This window comes from Thunnus maccoyii, chromosome 2 (assembly GCF_910596095.1).
Source record: "Thunnus maccoyii chromosome 2, fThuMac1.1, whole genome shotgun sequence".
NCBI classification, from domain to species: domain Eukaryota; kingdom Metazoa; phylum Chordata; class Actinopteri; order Scombriformes; family Scombridae; genus Thunnus; species Thunnus maccoyii.
The window spans coordinates 20,526,946-20,548,821 of NC_056534.1; the positions used below are offsets into that span (position 1 = coordinate 20,526,946).

General features: G+C 39.0%; 1 protein-coding gene across 2 annotated transcripts; it reads right to left on the reverse strand.

Moving 5' to 3' along the window:
- Positions 1 to 2,759: 2,759 nt before the first annotated feature.
- saraf (store-operated calcium entry-associated regulatory factor) lies at positions 2,760 to 18,484 on the reverse strand. 2 transcript variants are annotated; one of them, XM_042398874.1, is made up of 7 exons: positions 18,388 to 18,484; positions 9,187 to 9,365; positions 8,645 to 8,843; positions 8,225 to 8,512; positions 6,481 to 6,634; positions 6,273 to 6,370; positions 2,760 to 3,396 (listed from the first exon to the last, which is right to left on the reverse strand). In XM_042398874.1, the coding sequence occupies exons 1-7, from the start codon at positions 18,401 to 18,403 to the stop codon at positions 3,371 to 3,373; spliced, it is 960 nt and encodes a 319-aa protein (XP_042254808.1). In that variant the 5' UTR covers positions 18,404 to 18,484; the 3' UTR covers positions 2,760 to 3,370. The 2 variants fall into 2 exon arrangements, with proteins under 2 accessions (XP_042254808.1, XP_042254803.1); XM_042398869.1 differs by having other exon boundaries at positions 18,092 to 18,479.
- Between the last annotated feature and the right edge of the window lie 3,392 nt (positions 18,485 to 21,876).

Sequence of the window (21,876 nt, forward strand, 5' to 3'; positions counted from 1 at the left end):
AAAGGTTCTTTGTCTTCATTAATCTCTGGGTTACTACCCACAAATGAGTCTGACAGAGAACTTGATCTAGAGATCGTGCTCAGGAAAGGTCAAATGGTTACTTAAAGTCGCAGATTTTATCTAGGCACCAAATTCTGAGATCTGCGAATATGAACATTTTCAGTATTTTTATTAATGATGGTAAACATCTAAATTCAAATCAACTGATAACAGAGCTCTAACTTTAGTCTGTCTCACCATCTCTGGGGAAAAAAACAAACATCAAAACTGATCAGGGACAATAAATACATTTTGGGAAAGTGCCGTGACAGAACGTAGACCTAGGTGTATGAATCAGTTTAAAGTTGCATGACAAGCTCATATTAAAGCATGCTAGACAGGTACCTGTCTCATGCACACCATTTACAAAATTCAAAAAGGAGAAAAGTTTACAAAGTATTTAGAAATAAACCCCTGTTGATTAATAATTGAATGGGACAACATTTTTTTTAATAATAAAATTAATTTCATAAAACCTGTGTGTGTGTGTGTGTGTGTGTCTGTCCCATGACTACCCCGATATAGTTTTTAATTATCCCTGATTTTTTTTCTGTCCGTGGGCTGGTAGGATGACCTAAACTTAACTTATTTAAATCAAACCTTTGATGACGATGTGTTTCTTCAGGGTTACCATACGTTTAGATCCAATTGTGTAGGTAGCAAGTGGATAGCAATCAGTCAGCTCCTCAAGCTGAACTAGGGCAACCTCTCTACCTGGTGACAAAGTCAACTCAAAGGCTCTAAAATGATCTCTATACCAAGCAAAAAATAAACAAACAATGAAACTAAAATCATCTCCCATGATGCACATCTGTAAAATCTCTGCGAATTCAGGTTATGGTTCTCTGTTGAAAGTCCCTGGCATCCACACGCCTGACAAGAAAATGTAGTTAATTGAACATTGGTGTTTCTAGATTCCTGTGTTTTTGATATATGTGACTCAAAAGGTTCTTCCACCTTGTGAACATACATGGACAATCTACATATACACATGGATACCGGCAATTGCGGCCATGGAGGATATGTTTGAGCCTAAAATGTTTTAGCAACTTATATCTAGTAGATAATGAAATGTCACACACTTTACATGGCCACATTCACATATCTGTGAACAGAAACAAAAAACATCCTATTAGTTGTCCAGGTTGTGCAGCAAAGTTTTGGTTTGCATCCACCATGTGTAATATATGTACAGGGCTAAATTGGCATCTAGCTATTACTGAGTTTCTGAATAGCAGCGTCAAAAATATATGAATTATTGAAAATGATCCTCTGGTACTTTTTAGTCCATGTTAAAGCTCACCTCTCTGGCTGTGTATTTCACATCTTCCTACATAAAAAAAACCTTCAGTCTACTGGTGCTGACTATTTTCATCATTAAATAACTGCCTTTAAAATTATAATATATGTTATATAGATTCAGAAACGATTAATTTATTTATATTTTCAACATAACAATGTTGTCAATTGAGCAGCCAGTTAACAAAATCACCATATGAACCCAAAAAATCTCACTGGACACAAATCTAAAATGCCAATGTCAATTTCATCTCTCTCTCTCTCTCACTCACTCACTCACTCACTCACACACACACACACATATACTGCATCTATGTGTGTTTAGAGGACACTAATGTTTGCCTGCTGTCAACTATGTTTCATGAGACACAACATGGGAAGACAATGGGAGATGTCAGATTCTTAGCAGCGAAAGACTTCCAGTTCTAATTAAAGCTGCAAGCAGCGATGAACGGGCCCTAGCGGCCCATTGTACATTAGGCTGTGACGTGGTCGGTGGGTTTGCACGCGGACTTCTTCATACGCAGGCGTTTTTTGGACAGTGCATGAAGTGGTGAGGCTATTTGGCAGGTGGTCTGTGAGACAGTATCAACTACAGATGCACTTACACTGAAAACTGACAGATTAACTACATTGAGTATGGATGTAACTTATCAGTAATAAGGCCTCATGCGAATGTCTCGCGCTCGCTCGTGCTGGGCTGGGATGGTTATCAAGACGGCGGCAAGAATTTTGACGTATCTGTTTAGAAACGATTCCACTTCCCGAGTTTGATATGTAAACCAATCTCATATGTTTTAACTAACTGACTTACGCTTAAACCATATTCAAACCATGTCCATACGTTTTAATTGATTAAATTTCATTATTTTTAGAATTACAATATTTATGCAGCTTTTATGAGATTTTAATAAATAAATTTTAAAATTGTGGTGATTTAATTAAAATCAATGAAATACAAATGCTTAATAATAAATTATGTCATGAATCATTTTTTTGAGTGTATGGCCATACCACCCTGGACAAACCTGATCTTGTCTGATCTCAGAAGCTATGTAGAGTCAGACCTGGTTAGTACTTAGATGAGTAACTGCTTGGGAGTACCAGGTGCTGTAAGCTCTTTTACTTTAGTTTCTGGACAGCAGAGGGTACTGCTACTTCTTCACCAAACACACAGGTGACAGACGTCACTGTTTTGAAAGGGCTTTCAATGCTTATTTTCTCAAGGTAGACTTTTGGAGTTATTACTTATGTTTTTAATTTTGGGAGCGAGAGAAAACAAACAATAGCAAAGATAATCTGAACGCATGCCAGGGTTGAGATCCAGAGTTTAAAAAGTTTGATTTTTTTATTAGTTAGTCCCCAAAATATCACACATGTCCTTAAAACAATAGATCAACTTTCAAGAAAACAAGGCTACACAGATTTAAACTGAGTTTATTATACAACAGCAAAGGTATGACAGCTGGGAGGTAAAGTCAACTAAAGCAGTGATGAGACTTACATGGATGAATGCATAAAAAACATAATTTTCTTTCTATGTGCCCATAGTGATTTAACTCATAAAAATGATTCGAGTCATGATTCTTACCTCTGTTCAGCTGCAGTTCAACTGATGGAGCACAGACTCAGAGAGAGAAGCAATTATTATTATTTTTTCTCATATCTATAATTTATTTCATGTGAATGCAAAAGATGGGAGTCTTCATAGATATCTGTCCATGTGTGAGGCAGAATGTCATCTCACCTACAAAATGCAATGAAGGCCATTGTCAATTAAAACCATTTAAACAGTACATAAGTCACGTCATATTCTTCTAAACACAATACTGAAGCCTCAAACCACACAAATATCCGCTCCAGAGGTACGTATAACTGAGTAGCAATGTTACCATTTTATTAGCCAACATGGTCATTTCATGGTGCTGTTTGATGTGCTACCAGCGGAGATTAGTTTATGTGCTATAAGAGCACCAATGTTAACTCTGTCAATATAAATTTATTGATGAGAATCCGTCCACTTTCACAGCTTCTATCTTCTCTTGGTTCCTCCAAAACCTAACAAAAAACAAACAAAGATGTCAGGCAGCCAACTGTACTTACAGCATATCTGTGGATGCTAATGCACAGTTGAGACATTCATTTTACCAACTACTGTAACATGAGTGAGACACTGTGTGAAAGGCCAACATGTAACTATTTAAGTGATGCCTGCTGTTTAATTTGTGGTTGATGTAGTTTTGCTTCCAATTCAGACACTCCACTTCACACTGTCAGGTCCTTTATCATTGTGCGAAGTGGTTTCACTAAATTAATTAAAGCTGTAAGCAGCGTTGGTCTGGACCTCGCACTCTGGCCCGTCGGGATCAGATCATTTTGCTTTTTAAAAATGAGGGATATTTCTTACAAGTGTGGTGTGCTTTTATTTTGAAAGTTTGATTGACATGTGTACTGTCCGGTGTGTAAAGAAAATAAGTAACTGCAGCTGGACACAGAAAAATACTCATATAGCTGAATGGACAGTGTGAGCGAACCCACACCTTTTTAAACATTTACTGCTTCCACATAGTTTTAGATACAGACTTCATTTGAACTTTAAATGAGTCATGAGACTTTGACCTACAAATCTTGAATTTACATGTTTTTTCTATCTTTTACTGTTTTTGAGATATTAAAGTGTGACTTTTTAAAGTCTTTTCTTGTTCCTCCTATGATTTTATAATGAGTGTGTATTGCAGAATGTTTCACAGCACTGAGGGAGTGACATCACCAGGAGCAGTTGGAGAGGAGAATTTTAGAGTACTCTTCTTGTGAAATCTCCCATGACTTTGGCCAAATTCTACATTAAAAATCATATTTTAGTGGGAAATTTCGTGGCGAATCCATTAATACAGGTTTGAAAGTGGTCAGACTTATAGTTTGGACGTCAGAAGCCTCTGTTTCAAAGTTCATGCCTCCCCATTGTTTTATATTGTAAGGGTGATGTGGCACTGCAACTTTGAGGGCTTATAAAATCCAAATCGTTCGAGTTATTACAAAGTTTTTAACAACTTTTTTCAGCATAGTGTCATAAGTCATCTATTAAAGTTTGAAGACGATACCATTAACGCCCTTGGAGGAGATAGCGTTTGTTCAGAGGCCAAAATTGAGTTGTCTTATTTTGAGAGGCTAATAGCGGACTTCCTGTTGGATTTAGGTAGTGGTGAGACGCATGTCTTGTCTCGATGAGACGAATAATCCAGTTTTGGTTTGGTCTACGACATTCCTACGGGCCTTGGCGGCCATTTTAGTTACATAGGTGGCGCTAGAGAGCACATTTTGGCACTTCGGGGTTTAATTTTTACATTTTATCAATTTTTTCGCCACACCTGATGTGCGTGCCAAATTTGGTGAGTTTTTGAGCATGTTTAGGGGGTCAAATTTAGGTCTGAAGTGGCAGAATAATAAGAAAGAAAGAAACACACCAAATACAATAATTAAACCCGTTGAAAATCCTGAGCCACAGCAGCTGCTGAGAAAAAAGTCATTGCCAAGTGTTGGCTGAGCTCAAGCTCGCGCGCCATGTAAAGCATTAGCTTACAAAGCGGCAGAGATGAGAAAGATTGAAAGATGCCTTTTCTAACGTTATGTGCTAGTTGAACGGTGAATTTTTTCACCAGACCTGATGTGGGTGCCAAATTTTGTGAGTTTTTGAGCATGTTTAGGGGGTCAAATTTAGGTGTGGAGTCCTGTAATGAGAAAGAAAGAAAGAAAGAAAGAAACAAGAAAAACAATAGGGTCCTCGCCCTTAGGCGAGGACTACTGTTTTACAGTAGTCTGCTGCCTTTTGGGCTCGGTCCCTAAATAAAGAAAGAAAGAAAGAAAGAAAGAAAGAAACACATGAAAACAAAAGGATACTGAAATATATATGACATAGTAGATGTTCAAGAAATTCTAGAGACAAGTGATAAAATAACCACATGGGAATGTCTGGTTTTGACTAATCCAGTGAATGGAATACCTGACACAACCTGCACATCTAATATTGTCATAAAACAATAATAAGCAGAGATATTAATGTGCTCCTTGACCTAAACAGGGGGCATTGTCAGGATTTTATCAATACTACTAGTTGAATCAATACTCTTACCATTTTTTAATATTGTGCAAGAAAAGTAATACATTTAGAACACAATTAGAATTTAGCTATATACAGCAGAACAAAATTTCCATCTTGTTCCGGTAGAGGGAGGAGGGGCTGGTTTGGGAGTGGGGACTACCATCTCAGCCAGTAAGCCTACAAGAATTGGACTAATTTTAAGATGCGTGGCTAATTAAGCTAAACAGTACAGTTGTTTTAGACTGTTTATAACAATTCAGGGAGACTGCAGGCAAAGCAGTTGAAAACATCACTTTTCTACAAATGTTTGCTTGTTGAACAGGTGTTGTAATAAATTACTCTTTTTGGCTTTTTACTCACAAAGGTTATTTTTACATTTAAAGTGAGGAGTATAGCTGGTGACAACTCAAGTGAAATGTTATATTTCACTTATTGCAGTTTCATTCTCTCTGCTCTGCTCCGTTGCTATTTTTGTGGAGCAGAGGGGAGACAGACAGAGAGAGAGGCAAGACTACACAGCAGCATGACCATAAACTACACTGCTCTGCTAATCTTACTTCTGGGTTTCAAGTACCGATAAAAGAATTGACCTTAAGTTTAAGTGTTCTTTACTCAATTTTTCTATGGTCTCACAGTATATATTGTCAACACCAAACCATAATAAATTACCATAAATCATTTCAGGTTTCCTTTAGACAACCAATCTTAAGACCGAAAGTCAACTGTCAACACTTGACATCTATATTTAATTAGTCCAACTGTTTGATTTCTGTTGATGTTAGAGCAGAGGGGTATTTCTGTATGTGGCCCTTTCAGCTACATTCACTCCCTCTACCTGAAGCAGTGCGTGTCCCAGAGGAAGAGGATGAGTCTCTAGGAGGAGGAGGTCTGCTGTCAGTGTAACTGGAGTGGTTGTAGTTATAGGGCTGGCTTCTGAAAAACAAAAACACAGCACAAACCATGAAATGGAAGAGGAATAATGTAAGGACGAGTCCTGTTTCCTTTCTCTTTACTCAGCTCTTTTTCTTCATCTCTCCACTGACCTCTGACGACCAAAAAGATATCCCAGCACCCCTCCTGTCCCCATGCCGGTCCAGAAACCATTTCCTGTGCCTGGTGCAGCTCGGCCTCCTGGGTACTGTTGTCCGTGAGTGTAGTCACTGTGGAAGCCGTAACTTGGGTTGGCACCAGGATAGCCTTAACAGAAAACAAAAACAGATTCAACATTTCAGAACTGCAACATGGTAGGATGGAATTATATTCATACCACACCTAAACAACACTTGTTTTGTGTTTCTACAAGAGAGGAAAAATCATGAGGTGATGTATTGCTTTGGGCACAATGTGAAGGTCGTATTTTCCAGGGAGAACTAGCAGTAATTATAAACCCCCGAAAAAACAAGACCAGCTAGTGTTGCTCTATCCACGTGGGGCCATATTTTAACTGTGCAAGTGCAACGACAAGCACAGCGTGGTAAGTCTTGAGTTCACGGACTGTGTGGCCGTCTCCAGGCACAACTGTTATTGTGGATCATGTATGTGCAGCAGCAAAAATTGCAAAAGGGCTGAGTGAAGGCGAATATAGATGGGAGGGTTTGGTCATTAATAAATACATTCCATCAGTCACATCACTGCTCTCATGCCAATCACAGTGAAGCATGACAACATAGGCTCAACAAACGGAACGTGCTTCTTCAGGAAATGTCTGAGTGTAGATTTGTGGTGATGAGTGTTCATGTTGTGGCGCTCTGAATCATCCAAAGACAGATAGTGTAGGTGTTTTCATCAGTTAGTCACTATAATAGCAATAGATTTTTTTTCTTTAAATGAAATATTTGGTAAGGCTGTGTATATGATGACATTGGACCAACGCTATTTCATTTTATTTTATTTTATCTTATTTAATTTTATTTGTCATAATTCTAATGTATCTCACATTGTAAATAGTGTATATAGTTTAGTATAGTTTAGTAATTAATGATAGAAAACAGCATTTGCACCTCAATGCATTTCAAGACCAAAACTTGAAATGCTACTTTTGCTAAAAAGAAGCTGGAAAAGAGGCTATGATGAGCCCTGGTAACCCAACGTCTCCATCATAAAAAGGTAGAATATTGAGTTATAACCTTCCAGTCTGATGTGTGTTTAGGTGTGTGTGTTTATTCTGTAGCAGCCTGGCATCATCAGATGATTTAATGAAAGTAAACAGATAACGGTGGTGCATAAAGGCACTGTGCTCTGGTACAGCACTTCTCTAATCGGAGGCTGCATATTTAACAATATAACTGTCCTGCTGCCTTTAGATGCTGCAGGGGATTACTGAAATGAAGAAGCTTTTCACTGTGGGCAACAGCTGTGGGCAACAGCCACTGTATGAATCAACCACATTCATTTATAGATCAATGCAGACTGATTTACTGACTTCCCTGCTTTAACCACATTAAACTTTATTTTCTGTGCTGATTTTGTTTGGAGAATATTTGACTGAAATAACTTATTTATATTTCAAGCATGAATCTGTTATTGCGGCATGTTTGCAGCAAGCATTTAGTTGTTGATAAAATCACCAATGTGTCAGCAGACTCTGGGGCATCTGTTTTCAGTGCAACATCTAGGATGAAATTTCAACCAAAATGTGCTGCTTCATTTGAAGGAACCTCCCACAAATTTGCGCTCTGTGCTGGTCACCAAAAGACACAGACGGGCACAGTGAGTTTCATGGTCAGGAAAATAGGTTGTTGTGCTTCCACAAAAATAGGGCCCATTGTGTCATCTTGCATTAGCTACCAGTGAAGTCAGGTTTGAATCCTGGGGGTGGTGGTCCTGCTGAGCCATGGTGATTATCCCCGGGGTAACCAGCCTGTCCACTGTCCTGCCCCCACTGGGTTGTGTTCCTGCTGAGGAACAGCTTGTAGATGCTGTATGCCAAGAGCAGAAGCACAGCAACCACCAGCAGACCTCCTGAGTCCTCACTGCCTGAAGGGTGCGAGCTCTGATGTGTCTGCTGGTTGTGCTGGTGATGATCCTTGTTGCCAAAGAAACCGCTGAAGAATTTGGAGGCAAGGCCCCTAACACCTGAGAAATGGAAACAGTGAATAAGAAAAGAGGAAGAGTTTCCAAATATCTAGTGACTGTGTACATACTAAAGATGATGTCTCAAGTCTCATATCTCTTCTACCTCTAATCTACCATCTACCTCCAAACTACCTCCAAACCCTTTGAATCCACTCCGGGAACCCCAGCTCCCATGCATCCTCCTCCGGCCTTCTTCAGTCAGTTCCAGCGTGTACTCCAGCCCACAGGAGCCCTTCAGTATGTAGGCATCAGCAGGGTGGCTGTAGCCTTCACAGCTCACCTCAATGTGGCCAAATCGATATGCATTGTCCATATCTGTCTTACACTCCCACTGTGAGGGGGAGGGAGGAAAATTACAACCAGCAGCAACATCATTCAAAATATTTAATAATAAAATAATTATTATTACCCGATTTTGACTCTTATTACAAGTACTACTCAGTTTGCAGTCAATCACACCATAGGAATTACCAAAGCAATAAAAGTCTATTGCAAATTCTTGTTATTTATTCATCGACATTTACCAATATATGATACCAATATATTGGTGACTAGGGGAATGAACCCCGGGTTTCTATGGTGATGAACTTTACCTCCTTCCAAGCTTCTTGTATTTTACTCCTTCCCCCTAATCTCTCTCTGTCCTAGCTGCCTGCCAGCGCCTCCCTCCTCACCTGCACATCCACTCCATCCCAGCCTTTGTTCTGACACTGGACCACCTCTGGGACAAAGGCCTGGCAGCCAGCTGAGCCTCCAACACACTGGAGCTGAGGCACGGGGCTGGAACGCCTTGCTGTGGTGTAGCGATCCTTGTACAGAGTCAACACCTGAACGTCCTGGAGCAGCACACTACCTGCAGTAGGAAGAGGAGAAATGGGCAGGTATAAAGTCACTTAATAAACATTTTTTTTGGTTCAGAAAATTGACATTTGTGTATTTTATATTCATTAGTAATTTTCAATATTGCATATCATACATTTTATCTGTTGCAATGTTGAACACATATATAAATACATACTATACATACAGCAGTCTTAGCCTTCCTATGGGAAGCTTAGAATGTTATGATTAAGGTGAACAGAACATTTTCCTTTAATGTGAATATACAAAGGTATATTCAAATATATGTTTAGTGAGCCACATTAAATAACTGAATGATGGATTTTTACATGTTGATTTTTTTAGTTTTTGTCCTCTGACTCTAGTGCTACTTTTCAGGTTAAGATTGAAAAATATTGGGTGATATTCATAATTATTAATTAGGCTACTCAATAATTGAAAGTGAAATTACATTATATTTCAATGCGACAGAGGGTAATAATAAACTGTATAGAGCCTATAACTGACAGCTATATGAAGTCCTCCACAGGTCCCTTGTGGAAGAAAATTGTATAGTATGTGCACAGTCAAAACACAGAATCAGTACAGATTAACAGGAGGTTGGATCTGTTAAGACAATAATAATAATATTAGTACCCCTTACTGTGGTCATGAGACACATGTCAAAATAGTTTAACCAATGTGTTTACTTGCTGTGAAAATACTGACATAGGTGGGTAAAAATTTGAGCGACGCCAGCAGGAAATGACAGGAATTACTTAAATCTAAAGCAGGTGTGTCATTGCTGGGGTTGACCAAGATGGCGCGGTTCCAGACAGAAGTATTGCTCCGTAGAAAAACAGATATTTGAATAGAAAAAAGCCAACGTAACCTGCATCTTAATATGATCAATATTCATGATGGACAACAAATTTATAACAGCAGCAACAGTATTAGCTAAATTTTCTGTTCCTGTCGTGGAAGAGCTTCCAATCATAAGTGGATGGCTTTAAGTACAGGTGTGAATGCACTGAGGACACATTGAGATCTGATCACTCAGACTACATTTGGAGGTGGTCTGAACTGCATATGGTCACACTCTTTTTGCAGTGTGAACGCAATGTGTCCTGGGCCACATTAAATGACTGCCTACTCAACTGATGTCCTCTATTTTCCAGCAGACTAGGCACAGGAAGAGAATTGCTGCCTCCCGGTCCGTGTACCCTCCATCCAAAGCTGTGGTCAACTTGTTTGATAACAGGATAATCAAATGCATTTTTTGTTTCTGTTTATCGTGTGAATAAAAAAAACAAAAAAACAAAATCCACTTCCCATTTTTTTACCATTCCCCTAACCCATTTTCATTTTCAAATCAGCAATTGGAATAGAAATTAAACCAAAATCAGAAAATAACTAGTTTTTCACTTGTCTAAGAAATTTATTTCAAAAGCTAAACATTTAATTCTGTTTTCCCTGGATAGTTTCCCCTGTCCCGTTCAGTTGATAACTACAGTTTTTAGTTTTGCTGCGCTGCTCGACATAAATCGAGCTAAGGATGAAAAGTATACATTTGTGATTTGCTATTGGGTGTAGTTTTGTATTGTGTGTCTTGCGTGTTCTTTTTGTATAACTTTGTATGTTGTTTTTACTCTGTAATGTTTGTTATTGTGTTGTTTCTTTGCTCTGACCTGCCAAAGGACTACAGATGAGAATTAGCTTTAAGATATAATCTGGTACAGTTCATCAAATGGTGACATTTATGTTTGAGATATCTACTGTCCCTTTTAAATAAATAAAATAAATAAAAATTAAGTGGGACAGACCATTGGGAATAGCTTTAAAAACAGTAGCAAATTCTCAATATGTGACAGGGAAGTTATAAATCATCGGAAATTCATTGTAAGTATACAAAAGTCCATTAAAATCAAACAAATCAGATACAGTTGAAGTTAGAAGTTTACATACACTTTAGCCAAATACACTGAAACTTTTTCACAATTCCTGACATTTATTCCTAGTAAACCTTCCCTGTCTTAGGTCAGTTAGGATCACTTTATTTTACTTTCATCACATTCCCGGTGGGTCAGAAGTTTACATACACTTAGCATTGCCTTTAAATTGTTGAACTTCTGTCAAACGTTTCAGGCAGCCTTCCACAAGCTTCTCACAATAAGTTGCTGGAATTTTGACCCATTCCTCCTGACAGAAGTGATCTAACTGAATCAGGTTTGTAGGCCTCATTGTTTGCATACGCCTTTTCAGCTCTGTCGACAAATTTTCTATTGGATTGAGGTTAGGGCTTTGTGATGGCCACTCCAATACCTTGACTTTGTTGTCCTAAAGCCATTTTGCCACAACTTTCGTGGTATGTTTGGAAAACCCATTTGCGACCAAGCTTTAAATTCCTGGTTGATGTCTTGAGATGTTGCTTCAATATACCCAAATGTCCTTCCTCATGATGCCACCTATTTTGTGAAGTCCAGCTGCACCAGTCCCTCCTGCAGCAGAGCACCCCCACAACATGATGCTGCCACACCCGTGCTTCACGGTAGGGATGGTGTTCTTCAACTTGCAAGCCTCCCTCTTTTTCTTTCAAACATAACGATGGTCATTATGAGGACAGTTCTCCAAATAGTAAGATCTTTTTCCCTATGTGCAGTTGCAAACCGTAGTCTGGCTTTTATATGGCGGTTTTGGAGCAGTGGCTTCTTCCTTGCTGAGCAGCCTTTCAGGTTATGTTGATATAGGACTTGTTTTAATGTGAATATGGATACTTTTGTACCTGTTTCCTCCAGCATCTTCGCAAGGTTCTTTGCTGTGGTTCTGGGATTGATTTGAACTTTTCGCGCCAAAATATGTTCATCTGTAGGAGACAGAATGTGTCTCTTTCCTGAGCGCTATGATGGCTGTGTGGTCTCATGTTTATACTTTTTACTATTGTTTGTACAGATGAACGTGGTACTTTTAGGTGTTTGGAAATTGCTCCCAAGGATGAACCAGACTTGTGGAGGTCCACGTTGTTTTTTTCTGAGATCTTGGCTGATTTCTTTTGATTTTGCCATAACGTCAAGCAAAGAGGCACTGAGTTTGAAGGTAGGCCTTAAAATAAATCCACAGGTACACCTCTGATTGACTCACATGATGTCAATTAGCCAGAAGCTTCTAAAGCCATGACATCACTTTCTGGAATTTTCCAAGATGTTTAAAGGCACAGTAAACTCATGTAAACGTCCGACCCACTGGAATTGTGATAGTGAATTATAAGTGAAATAACAGATATCAAGTTATGCTACTCGAGCATCCCTAGAACTAAAAGTAATTAGGGGGCGCTAAAAAACCAAAATGCAATGCCCAAGCCCGAGGCTGATAATAATTGAAGCACTTCTTAGTTTGAACATATATGCAAAGTTTCTTTAGTTTTCACACATCCTAAAGGCCTCAAACGTGTTCATAAAATGAAAACTGATGCACGAAATCCAAAATGACTGATTTCCTCTTGGATAATTTTTTTTTTAAGTATTACGTCAACAATGATGATACCTACCGAACCTACCGAATTCCATGCACATCAAAGAAACTTTGTAACAACATGGCCTTGCGTTTGGGGGCACTATGGAGCCTGCTGGCCACGCCTGAGCCCAATCACTTCAGAACTTTGTAATTTTCGCCAGTTCTGAAGTGTGTGCCAATTTTCGTTTTCAAGCATTCTAAGCCCCTCAAAAATGCAATGGCGTACTAGAATAATAATAATAATAATAATAATAATAATAATAATTAAAGCTGCAAGCAGTGATGAAGGGGCCCTCACATCTTGTGCGCATTGGAGGGAGAGGCAGCCATGGTATCACTACTGGAGGTCTGTTGACATGGCTCTGAATTGTCAGGATTATGGGACACTGTGTAAATGAGTAAATTATTTTTTCCTGTATGCAGTACATGGCATGAGAGGTGACATTTCAGAAATTGTGTGTACATTTGATGATCTATATGTCATGTCTCCTTCACTTACTGTTGCCCATAGGCAATATTACATAAGTGAAACATTGATGCAGCAATACATTTACCAGAGGGCACCTGACACAGATATACATTTTCATGAATATTGGACATTACGTTTAGGAGAAAACTATCACTTCCTGTGTCCGTTAGGTGGCGCTAGAGAACAACCACTAATAATAAGTCATCTTGCTGTATATCATGTGTAGACCACACCGTGTAAATTTCATGTAAATAGGATGATGTTTGTCACATAATGCTGACTTCCTGTTGTCAGAAGGTGGCGCTATGACTATGACTCAATATTGAAATGCAGATGTGTTCAGGCCGGGACTTTTCTCAAACATGAGAAATTTAGGGCAGATTGGACAATGTAAAGTGGAGTTACAACAACTTCCTGTTTAATGCCCCAAACATGTTTTGGGCAAAATTCACCAGCACGCCACGCTAAGGGCATTCCATGAAATATAAAAAGCTTTGCAATTTACCATTGCAAAAGTCTTCAGGTTTAACCTACCAAATCTGAAGTCGCTTGGGTTAAATCTCTAGGAGGAGTTCATTAAAATACAACGCCTGTCAACGGCTTCGCTTTGTGAAAAAATGCAAATTTGATTCAGTCTGGAGATGTTACATCTGCCTACCAAATTTCATACATTTATGTAAAATTTAAAGGTGGGAGCTTTGACTTTGAAATATTCTAGTGGTGCCAAGTTTTGTGAGTTTTTGTGAGCACCCCTAGAACCTCAAAAATGCTAAAAGTAATTAGGGGGTGCCATGCCCAAGCCTAATTTTGATACTATATGAAGCACTTATTAGTTCGAACATATATGCAAAGTTTTAATAGTTTTCACACATCCTAAAGGCCTCAAACGTGTTTGTAAAATGAAAATTGACGCACATCTAAAATGCCTGACTTCCTCTTGGGCAAATTTTTTTTTAAAATATGTATTTTGTCGCCAATGATGAGAGCAATGAACCCACCAAAAATCATGCACATCAAAGCCCGCTGGCCACGCCTGAGCCATATCACAGAATCACAAAACTTCGCAATTTTCGCCAGTTATGGCATGTGTGCCAATTTTCCTGAGTTTTTGAGTATCCTAAGCCCATCAAAAATGCAATGGCGTACTATAACAATGGTAATAATAATAATAATAATAATAATAATAATAATAATAATTAAAGCTGCAAGCAGCGTTGAACGGGCCTTGACACCCTTGCGCACATCAGGGCATGGTGCAGTCTAAGGGCTTCTGTCACGGGCATGTAGATGTCTCCAGACCTGGGCTGACAGGTCTGACTTTACAAACATGTGAAGATTGGTGCAGACTGGAGCATTTAATTAATAATTTGAAAACTCTTGATGAGTTTGTGTGTAAAAGAAATTCACTTAGTAATTTTCATCAAGTCTATTTTTAGAAAAGGAAAGACCTTTAATGCACATGACCTGGTCAAAGTTTGATTGAAATGTGTACTGTCAGGTGCGTAGAGACAAAAAGTAACTGCAGCTGGACACAGAAAAATACTCATATATTTGAATGGAGAGTGTGAGCAAACTGCTATGTGCTTGGGCCCTTATAAAGGAAAAACTACAGTACAGAGCTACAAATTTTAGTTTGGATTTTATTTTTCTGCAGCACTTCATCACTAAACTGTCACTCCATTTTTTTTCCCTTCCCCTCATAGGTCATCCCCACTACTGAATTATACATATAAGACTCATAATTATTGTAAAATAAATGATAATAACACCAAACTTCATACAAAGTTTGTATAAATGTACTGTATGTATATAGACCTTTCTGCTGTATCCTTCAAAAATGAGCTCCATTTAACCGTAACACCCATCCCCCCACTTTCTTCCCTCCCTCTCCCTCTCAGCTGGAGAGAAGGATTTCAGAGTACTCTTCTAGTGGAAATATCTTCATAAATCCCATGACTTTGGCCAAATCTCACATTAAAAATCACATTTGAGTAGGAATTTTCGTCACAAATCCATTGATACAGGTTTGAAAGTGGTCTGACTTATAGCTAAGACGTCAGATGCCTCAGTTTGGCACAAAGTCCATGCCCAGAGATTGCCTCCCCATTGGTTTACATTGTAAGGTGCGATGTGGCATTTCAAATTTCGGGGCTTATAATATCTAAACCGTTCGAGTTATTACAAAGTTTTTAATAACTTTTGTTCAGCACAGTGTGATAAGTCATGTGTTAAAGTTTGAAGCCGATACCATTAATGCCCTAGTAGGAGATAGCGTTTATTCAAGGTCCAAAATTGGCACAAAGTCATACTTTCATGGGTGAATTGTGGACTTCCTGTTGGATTTAGGTCAGGGATGTCAGCGTATGATTTGTAGGTCTTGATGAGACAAATAATTGAGTCTTGGTTCTATCTCTCTACAACATTCCTATGAGCCATGGCGGCCATTTTAGTGACATAGGTGGCGCTATAGAGCACATTTTGGCACTTTGAGGGATAATTTTTACATTTTATCAAATTTTTTACCAGACCAGATGTGCGTGCCAAATTTGGTGACTTTTTGAGCATGTTTAGGGGGTCAAATTTAGGTTTGAAGTGGCGGATTAATAAAGAAAGCTGCAAGCAGCGTTGAACGGGCCTTCGCACCCTTGCGCACGTCGGGCCACAGCGCAATCGAGCATGTCACGGACATGTAGATGTCTTCAGACCCGGGCTGTTTTCAGACAGTGCATGAAGGAGATAAACATCACTTCCTTTGTCCACTATTTTGCCTGCTGTTGGGGCTGCTTTACTGAAATTTCATAGGGGGTGCTATTCAGCTGGTTTGCATCACTGATGGAATATTGTCATGTACATGTGTTCAGGCTGGGAGTCTTATCAAACATGTAAAGTCTGGTGCAGATTGGAGCATTTACAATAAAGTTATAGCAACTTCCTCTGTCATGGTGAAACATCAAATCTCAACAGTGTGAGGATGAGAATTTTCTGCAGGGTGAGACATGGCTGCCTTGCTCACACCTGTGTCATAAAAATCATGCAAGTTTTGTGTCCATTCACTTGAATTTCAATTAGTAAATTGAAAACCCTTGATGAGTTTGTGTGTAAAACAAATTAATTTCCTAATTTTCATCAAGTCTATTTTTAGGAATGTAAAGATTTTTAACTAGGGATGCACGACACTGGATTTTTGCCGATATCCAATATGCTGACATTTCCAACTCATTGTGGCCGATTGCCGATGCCGATATATGCACGTATTCTTACCAGCTGGCTGAGGAGGCTATTATGCATGCAAGCATAGATTATACTATGATCAAGAAAGACAATATATGAAGGAAGAACTTAGGAAGACTGGAGTTCAGTAGCTCAGCATTAAAGTTCTTCCCTCATATAGGCTATAGTCTTTCTTGATCATTAGTACAATATATGATTGCATGTGTAATAGTCTCCTCAGCCAAGTGGAAAAAAATATGTGCATATATCAACATCGGCAACTGGCAAAAATGATCATGTTAAATAATCATGATCTCAATATTGAACAAAAATAATTGTGATTATGATTTTTGCCATAATCGAGCACCCCTAAAAACAACATAAATTTTGATTCACACACACACACACACACACACACACACACACACACACACACACACACACACAGAGTTTAAATATGTATGTGATAAATTGTAAATATGTATGTAATGAATTGTTTTCTTTAAGAAACTGTTACTTGAACATTTTTCAGTGTGCTCCTAAAGTTACATGTGTGCTCCTAATTTTTTTCATTTAGGAGCACATGTACTCCTTGAAAAAAAGTAAGGATTGAACACTGCTGTCAGATGTGTAGAAACATTAAGTAACTGGAGTGTGGCGCAGTCCAAGGGCTTCTGTCACAGGCATGTAGATGTTTTCAGACCTGGGCTGACAGATCTTACTTTACCCATCCCCCCCCTCCCCTCTCTCCCTCTCCCTCTCAGCTGGAGAGAAGGATTTCAGAGTACTCCTCTTGTGAAATGTCCTCATAAATCCCATGACTTTGGCCAAATTCTACATATAAATCACATTTTTTAGAGGAATTTTCGTCGCGAATCCATTGATACAGGTTTGAAAGTGGTCTGACTTATAGTTTAGACGCCAGACGCCCCAGTTTGGCACAAAGTCCATGCCCAGAGATTGCCTCCCCATTGGTTTACATCGTAAGGTGTGATGTCGCACTACAACTTTCAGGGCTTACTAGATCTAAACCGTTCGAGTTATTACAAAGTTTTTAATAACTTTTGTTCAGCACAGTGTGATAAGTCATGTATTAAAGTTTGAAGCTGATACCATTAACGCCCTAGGAGGAGATAGCGTTTATTCAAGGTCCAAAATTGGCACAAAGTCATACTTTCATGGGTGAACTGCGGACTTCCTGTTGGATTTAGGTCAGGGGTGTCAGCGTATGATTTGTAGGTCTTGATGAGACGAATAATTGAGTTCTAGTTCGATCTCTCTACGACATTCCTACGGGTCGTGGCAGCCATTTAGATACATAGGTGGCGCTCTCGAGCACATTTTGGCACTTTGGGGGTTAATTTTTACATTTTATCAAATTTTTCACTAGACCTGATGTGTGTGCCAAATTTGGTGAGTTTTTGAGCATGTTTAGGGGGTCAAATTTAGAGTTGAAGTGGCGGATTAAAAAAGAAACAAACACACGAAATACAATAGGGTCTTCGCCCTTTGGGCTCAGGCCCTAATGATAACGTAACTGAAGCAGAAGTGGACAGAAAAAAAAAACTTACCGTCAGTCCAACTCTTGATATGTTCCACAAATAGAAACTGTAACCCGAATACAATATACCCCTTCATTTCCGCGTTGTGAATTCCAACAGAGGCTCTGAATGTCGTCGTGTTTCTAACTTCTACTAAAGTTACTACTGAACTGGAAGCGTCTCACTTTAAACAACATTAGACCTGACTAGTGGTGTACTGTGATGAAAGCCTAACCCTACACACAAGATACCTTAAAATAACTTCCGTGGTGCGTCGTTTGTTTTTGATAGCCCGACCAATGAGGAAAGTGCACGACGGCCCTTACAAGGAAGAGTGCCCATCTGCAGATCAAAATTGCAGACAGGGAGGCAGACATCTTAGACTTCCGCCTCCGCGGTTGACAGGAAATCACGTGACCTTAGCAGCGGAAGTTGGCCCTCTTCTTGTCGTTTTTCCCCCTCATTAAGTAGCACCCTGATAGCACCCAGCACCACGGATTTAAAAAAAGTTTATATATTGGTAATATATTTTAAAAGTCAATTGACTCTGAAAGGCTTTATACAGTATTTTAAATTGAGAAGTTGCCACTGGTGCAGATTTTAAAAATGTCTTTAAAAAGTCACCAATTCTTTTAAATGTGTTATGTAATGTTTATATCAAATTTATTTATTAAATAGTTTCTTGTAAATAATTTGTTAAACAATGTGGAAAGGCTATGCTAATTGGAAGACCCTGTGAGCTACTGATGAAAGTGACCCTTACCGCTTTTATTGCATCTGCTGTTGTCAAAATCAAAATTAACCCAGCAATTATGTTAAAATAATATTTTATGTTTGGGGTTAAATTGACCACAGCAATTTAAACCTACAAGCAGGGCACAAAATTAGCACCAGCCACCAGCCAAATGCTGGTAAAATATGCAAGTGGCTGGTAGATTTGCCTCACTCACCAGCCAAAAAAAACCAAACAATGGTAATCTAAGTGGCTGGTAAAATTTGAACATTCACTGGCCATTTGGCCAGTGGAAGAAAAAAGTTAATTTTGCACCCTGCCTACAAGGTACTCTTGCGGAAAAAACAGGAAATCTGTGCTGGAAACCAAAACCCAAACAGGGACATTTGTGCAAAATCCTGGATTCCCTCTCTATCAATTCAATGTTCAATTCAAAGAGGCTTTGTAGGCTTTATTTGCACGAGAAACATGCATTTACATTGCCAAAGCAAGTGTGAAATAAAAACAAAAAGAATTGTGATTTTGCTCTGTTAGTTTTGATTCTATTCGAAAATATAGCTGCAGTTGCACCAATCTGCCACTGGGTGTCACTCTCCGATTACTCTCTAGGGGGCGTTCAGGCGTGTTGCTGTAGCGTCTGAATCCAGAGAACTGAACGAAAAGAGACACAGTTAATATGACAAAATGACAAAAACAACTACAATGAAATCATAAGCCTTGATCATCTGTATACGTGTGTTGTGTTAGTTATCTGTGATAGTATGCATCACTGTCTTAAGGTAATTTAGCTGGAAACAGCTTGTTTTCTCATTCAGAAAAAGACGCCACACCAAACTCATTGGGCACACTTTCATGCCATTGTTATTCGACTATGACAATATTGCAAAATCTGATACAGATCATGTAAAAAGCGTATTCCGTTTGAATATTCCGAATTAGGCCTCATTCCAAATCAAGCATTTTCCGATTAAGACATATGGGATATGCCAGTATTGTTACGTTTTAGGAACGTTCTTTGGACGTGTATACAGCGCATTCGGAATATGCGTCTCTATTGGGGGTTTTCTTGTCTGTTTACCCCTGCACAGACAAAATTATGTAAACTGGAGCAGGAAGGCAGACAGATTAGCATGGATGTATAAAAAGAACTGTATACAGCATCGGAGGCGGGGCCCCGTTCATTCCTTTTCCCCCCTTTCAACATCTTTATTGACATACCAGTGCATTGATTATGTATAATTGTTAATTTTATTATTATTGTTATTGAAGACACCAAACAATACATTATTCCAGTAGAGTGAAAAGTCAGTATTATCAACAATATATTGGATTACATCTTTCCAGAATTTGACAGTGTAAGGACATTGCCAGAATAGGTGTTGAATTGTTTCTGGATGCATTACACAAAATGAACAGTTAACACAGATGTCTTTTTTAAACCTAAGAAGATAATGACTTGCAGGATAATATCTATGTATGATTTTAAAAGAAACTTCCCTTATCTTATCAGTAAGAAGATATTTGTATGGAAGATTCCAGATATATTTCCTATTCAGGTTATTGACAAATCTAGACCAGTAAGATACAACATAAGGGGTGGCCCCGTTCATTCCTATGAAAGTTGATCAGTGGCACATGAACATGGATGTATTATAAAAGCTAGATACTGGACTGAAAATGGGGCCCACTCAGTCCTATAGGAACTCTCTGCCTGGCGCATACGCCAAGAAAAGTTTTTAGTTCCCGGGTTTGTTTCCGCGTTGTGCAGCCCATTGAATATGCGCAGTAGTGTTTCCCCCGCTAGCCCCACCCGCGAGCTCTCGCTCGGCCCCATGGATGAATAAAGAGAACTGGTTACAGCGTCGGAGGCGGGGCCCCGTTCATTCCTATGAAAGTTGCTCAGTGGCGCATGAAGCAAAAAAAAATGGATCAAATTCTGATGGTGAGACGAGTCTTTTCATGGGGGCTGTAACACAAAATTTATCTACTGATTTACAGATGTCTCTTTCACAATGTAAGTCTATGGGAAAAAGTCCTTTTGGGCCAGTGTGCATCACATGACATTGTAATTACTTCACTGCCTGCAAAGATCTTGTGATTCCTGTTCCCACTGGAGCAGTGGGTAACCCTGATAATCCTCATAGCCTGTTACTAAAGACAGATTGATCATATCTAGTAAAGAAGTGCTAACTAAGGGTAAGGCTTCCTTAAGCAACCTAGTTGGGATGGGGTCTAAGAGACAGGTTGATGGTTTAGCTGTACAAACCATTGAAGTTAGTTCAGAAAAGTTGACTGGAGAAAAACAGTCCAAATATATGTCAGGATTTACAGCTGTTTCTAAGGTGCCTGTGTTTGGGGAGAAAACGGTGCCTGTTGAGGGCAGGAGGTGGTTAATTTTGTCTCTAATAGTTAGAATTTTATCATTAAAGAAGCTCATAAAGTCATAACTACTGAGAGATATAGGAATACATGGATCAATAGAGTTATGACTCTTTGTCAGCCTGGCCAAAGTGCTGAAAAGGAACCTAGGGCTGTTTTTATTCTCTCCTATTAATGCTGAGTAATAGGTGGCTCTGGCATTACAGAGGGCCTTCCCAGATGTTTTAAGACTATCTTGCCAAACTAAGCGAGATTCTTCCACTTTGGTGGAGCGCCAAATCCTTTCCAATTTTCGCGATGTTTGCTTTAATTTGCGGGTTTGGGAGTTATACCATGGAGCTAACCTCTTATGTTTTATTATATTCCTTTTTAAGGGGGCGATGGAGTCGAGTGTTATTCGTAATGACCCTGCAGCACTATCAACAAGATTATCAATTTGGGAGGGACTAAAGTTAACATAAGAGTCCTCTGTAGTATTGAGACATGGCATTGAATTCAGTACTGATGGAATTGCTTCTTTAAATTTATCTACAACACTATCAGATAGACATCTAGTGAGGACATTTTTGTCTAATGGTGTGTAATCCAGTAATAGGAATTCAAAAGTTATTAAAAAATGATCTGATAAAATAGGATTTTGTGGAAAAATAATTAAATGTTCAATTTCAATCTCATAAGTCAGAACAAGGTCTACGGTGTGGTT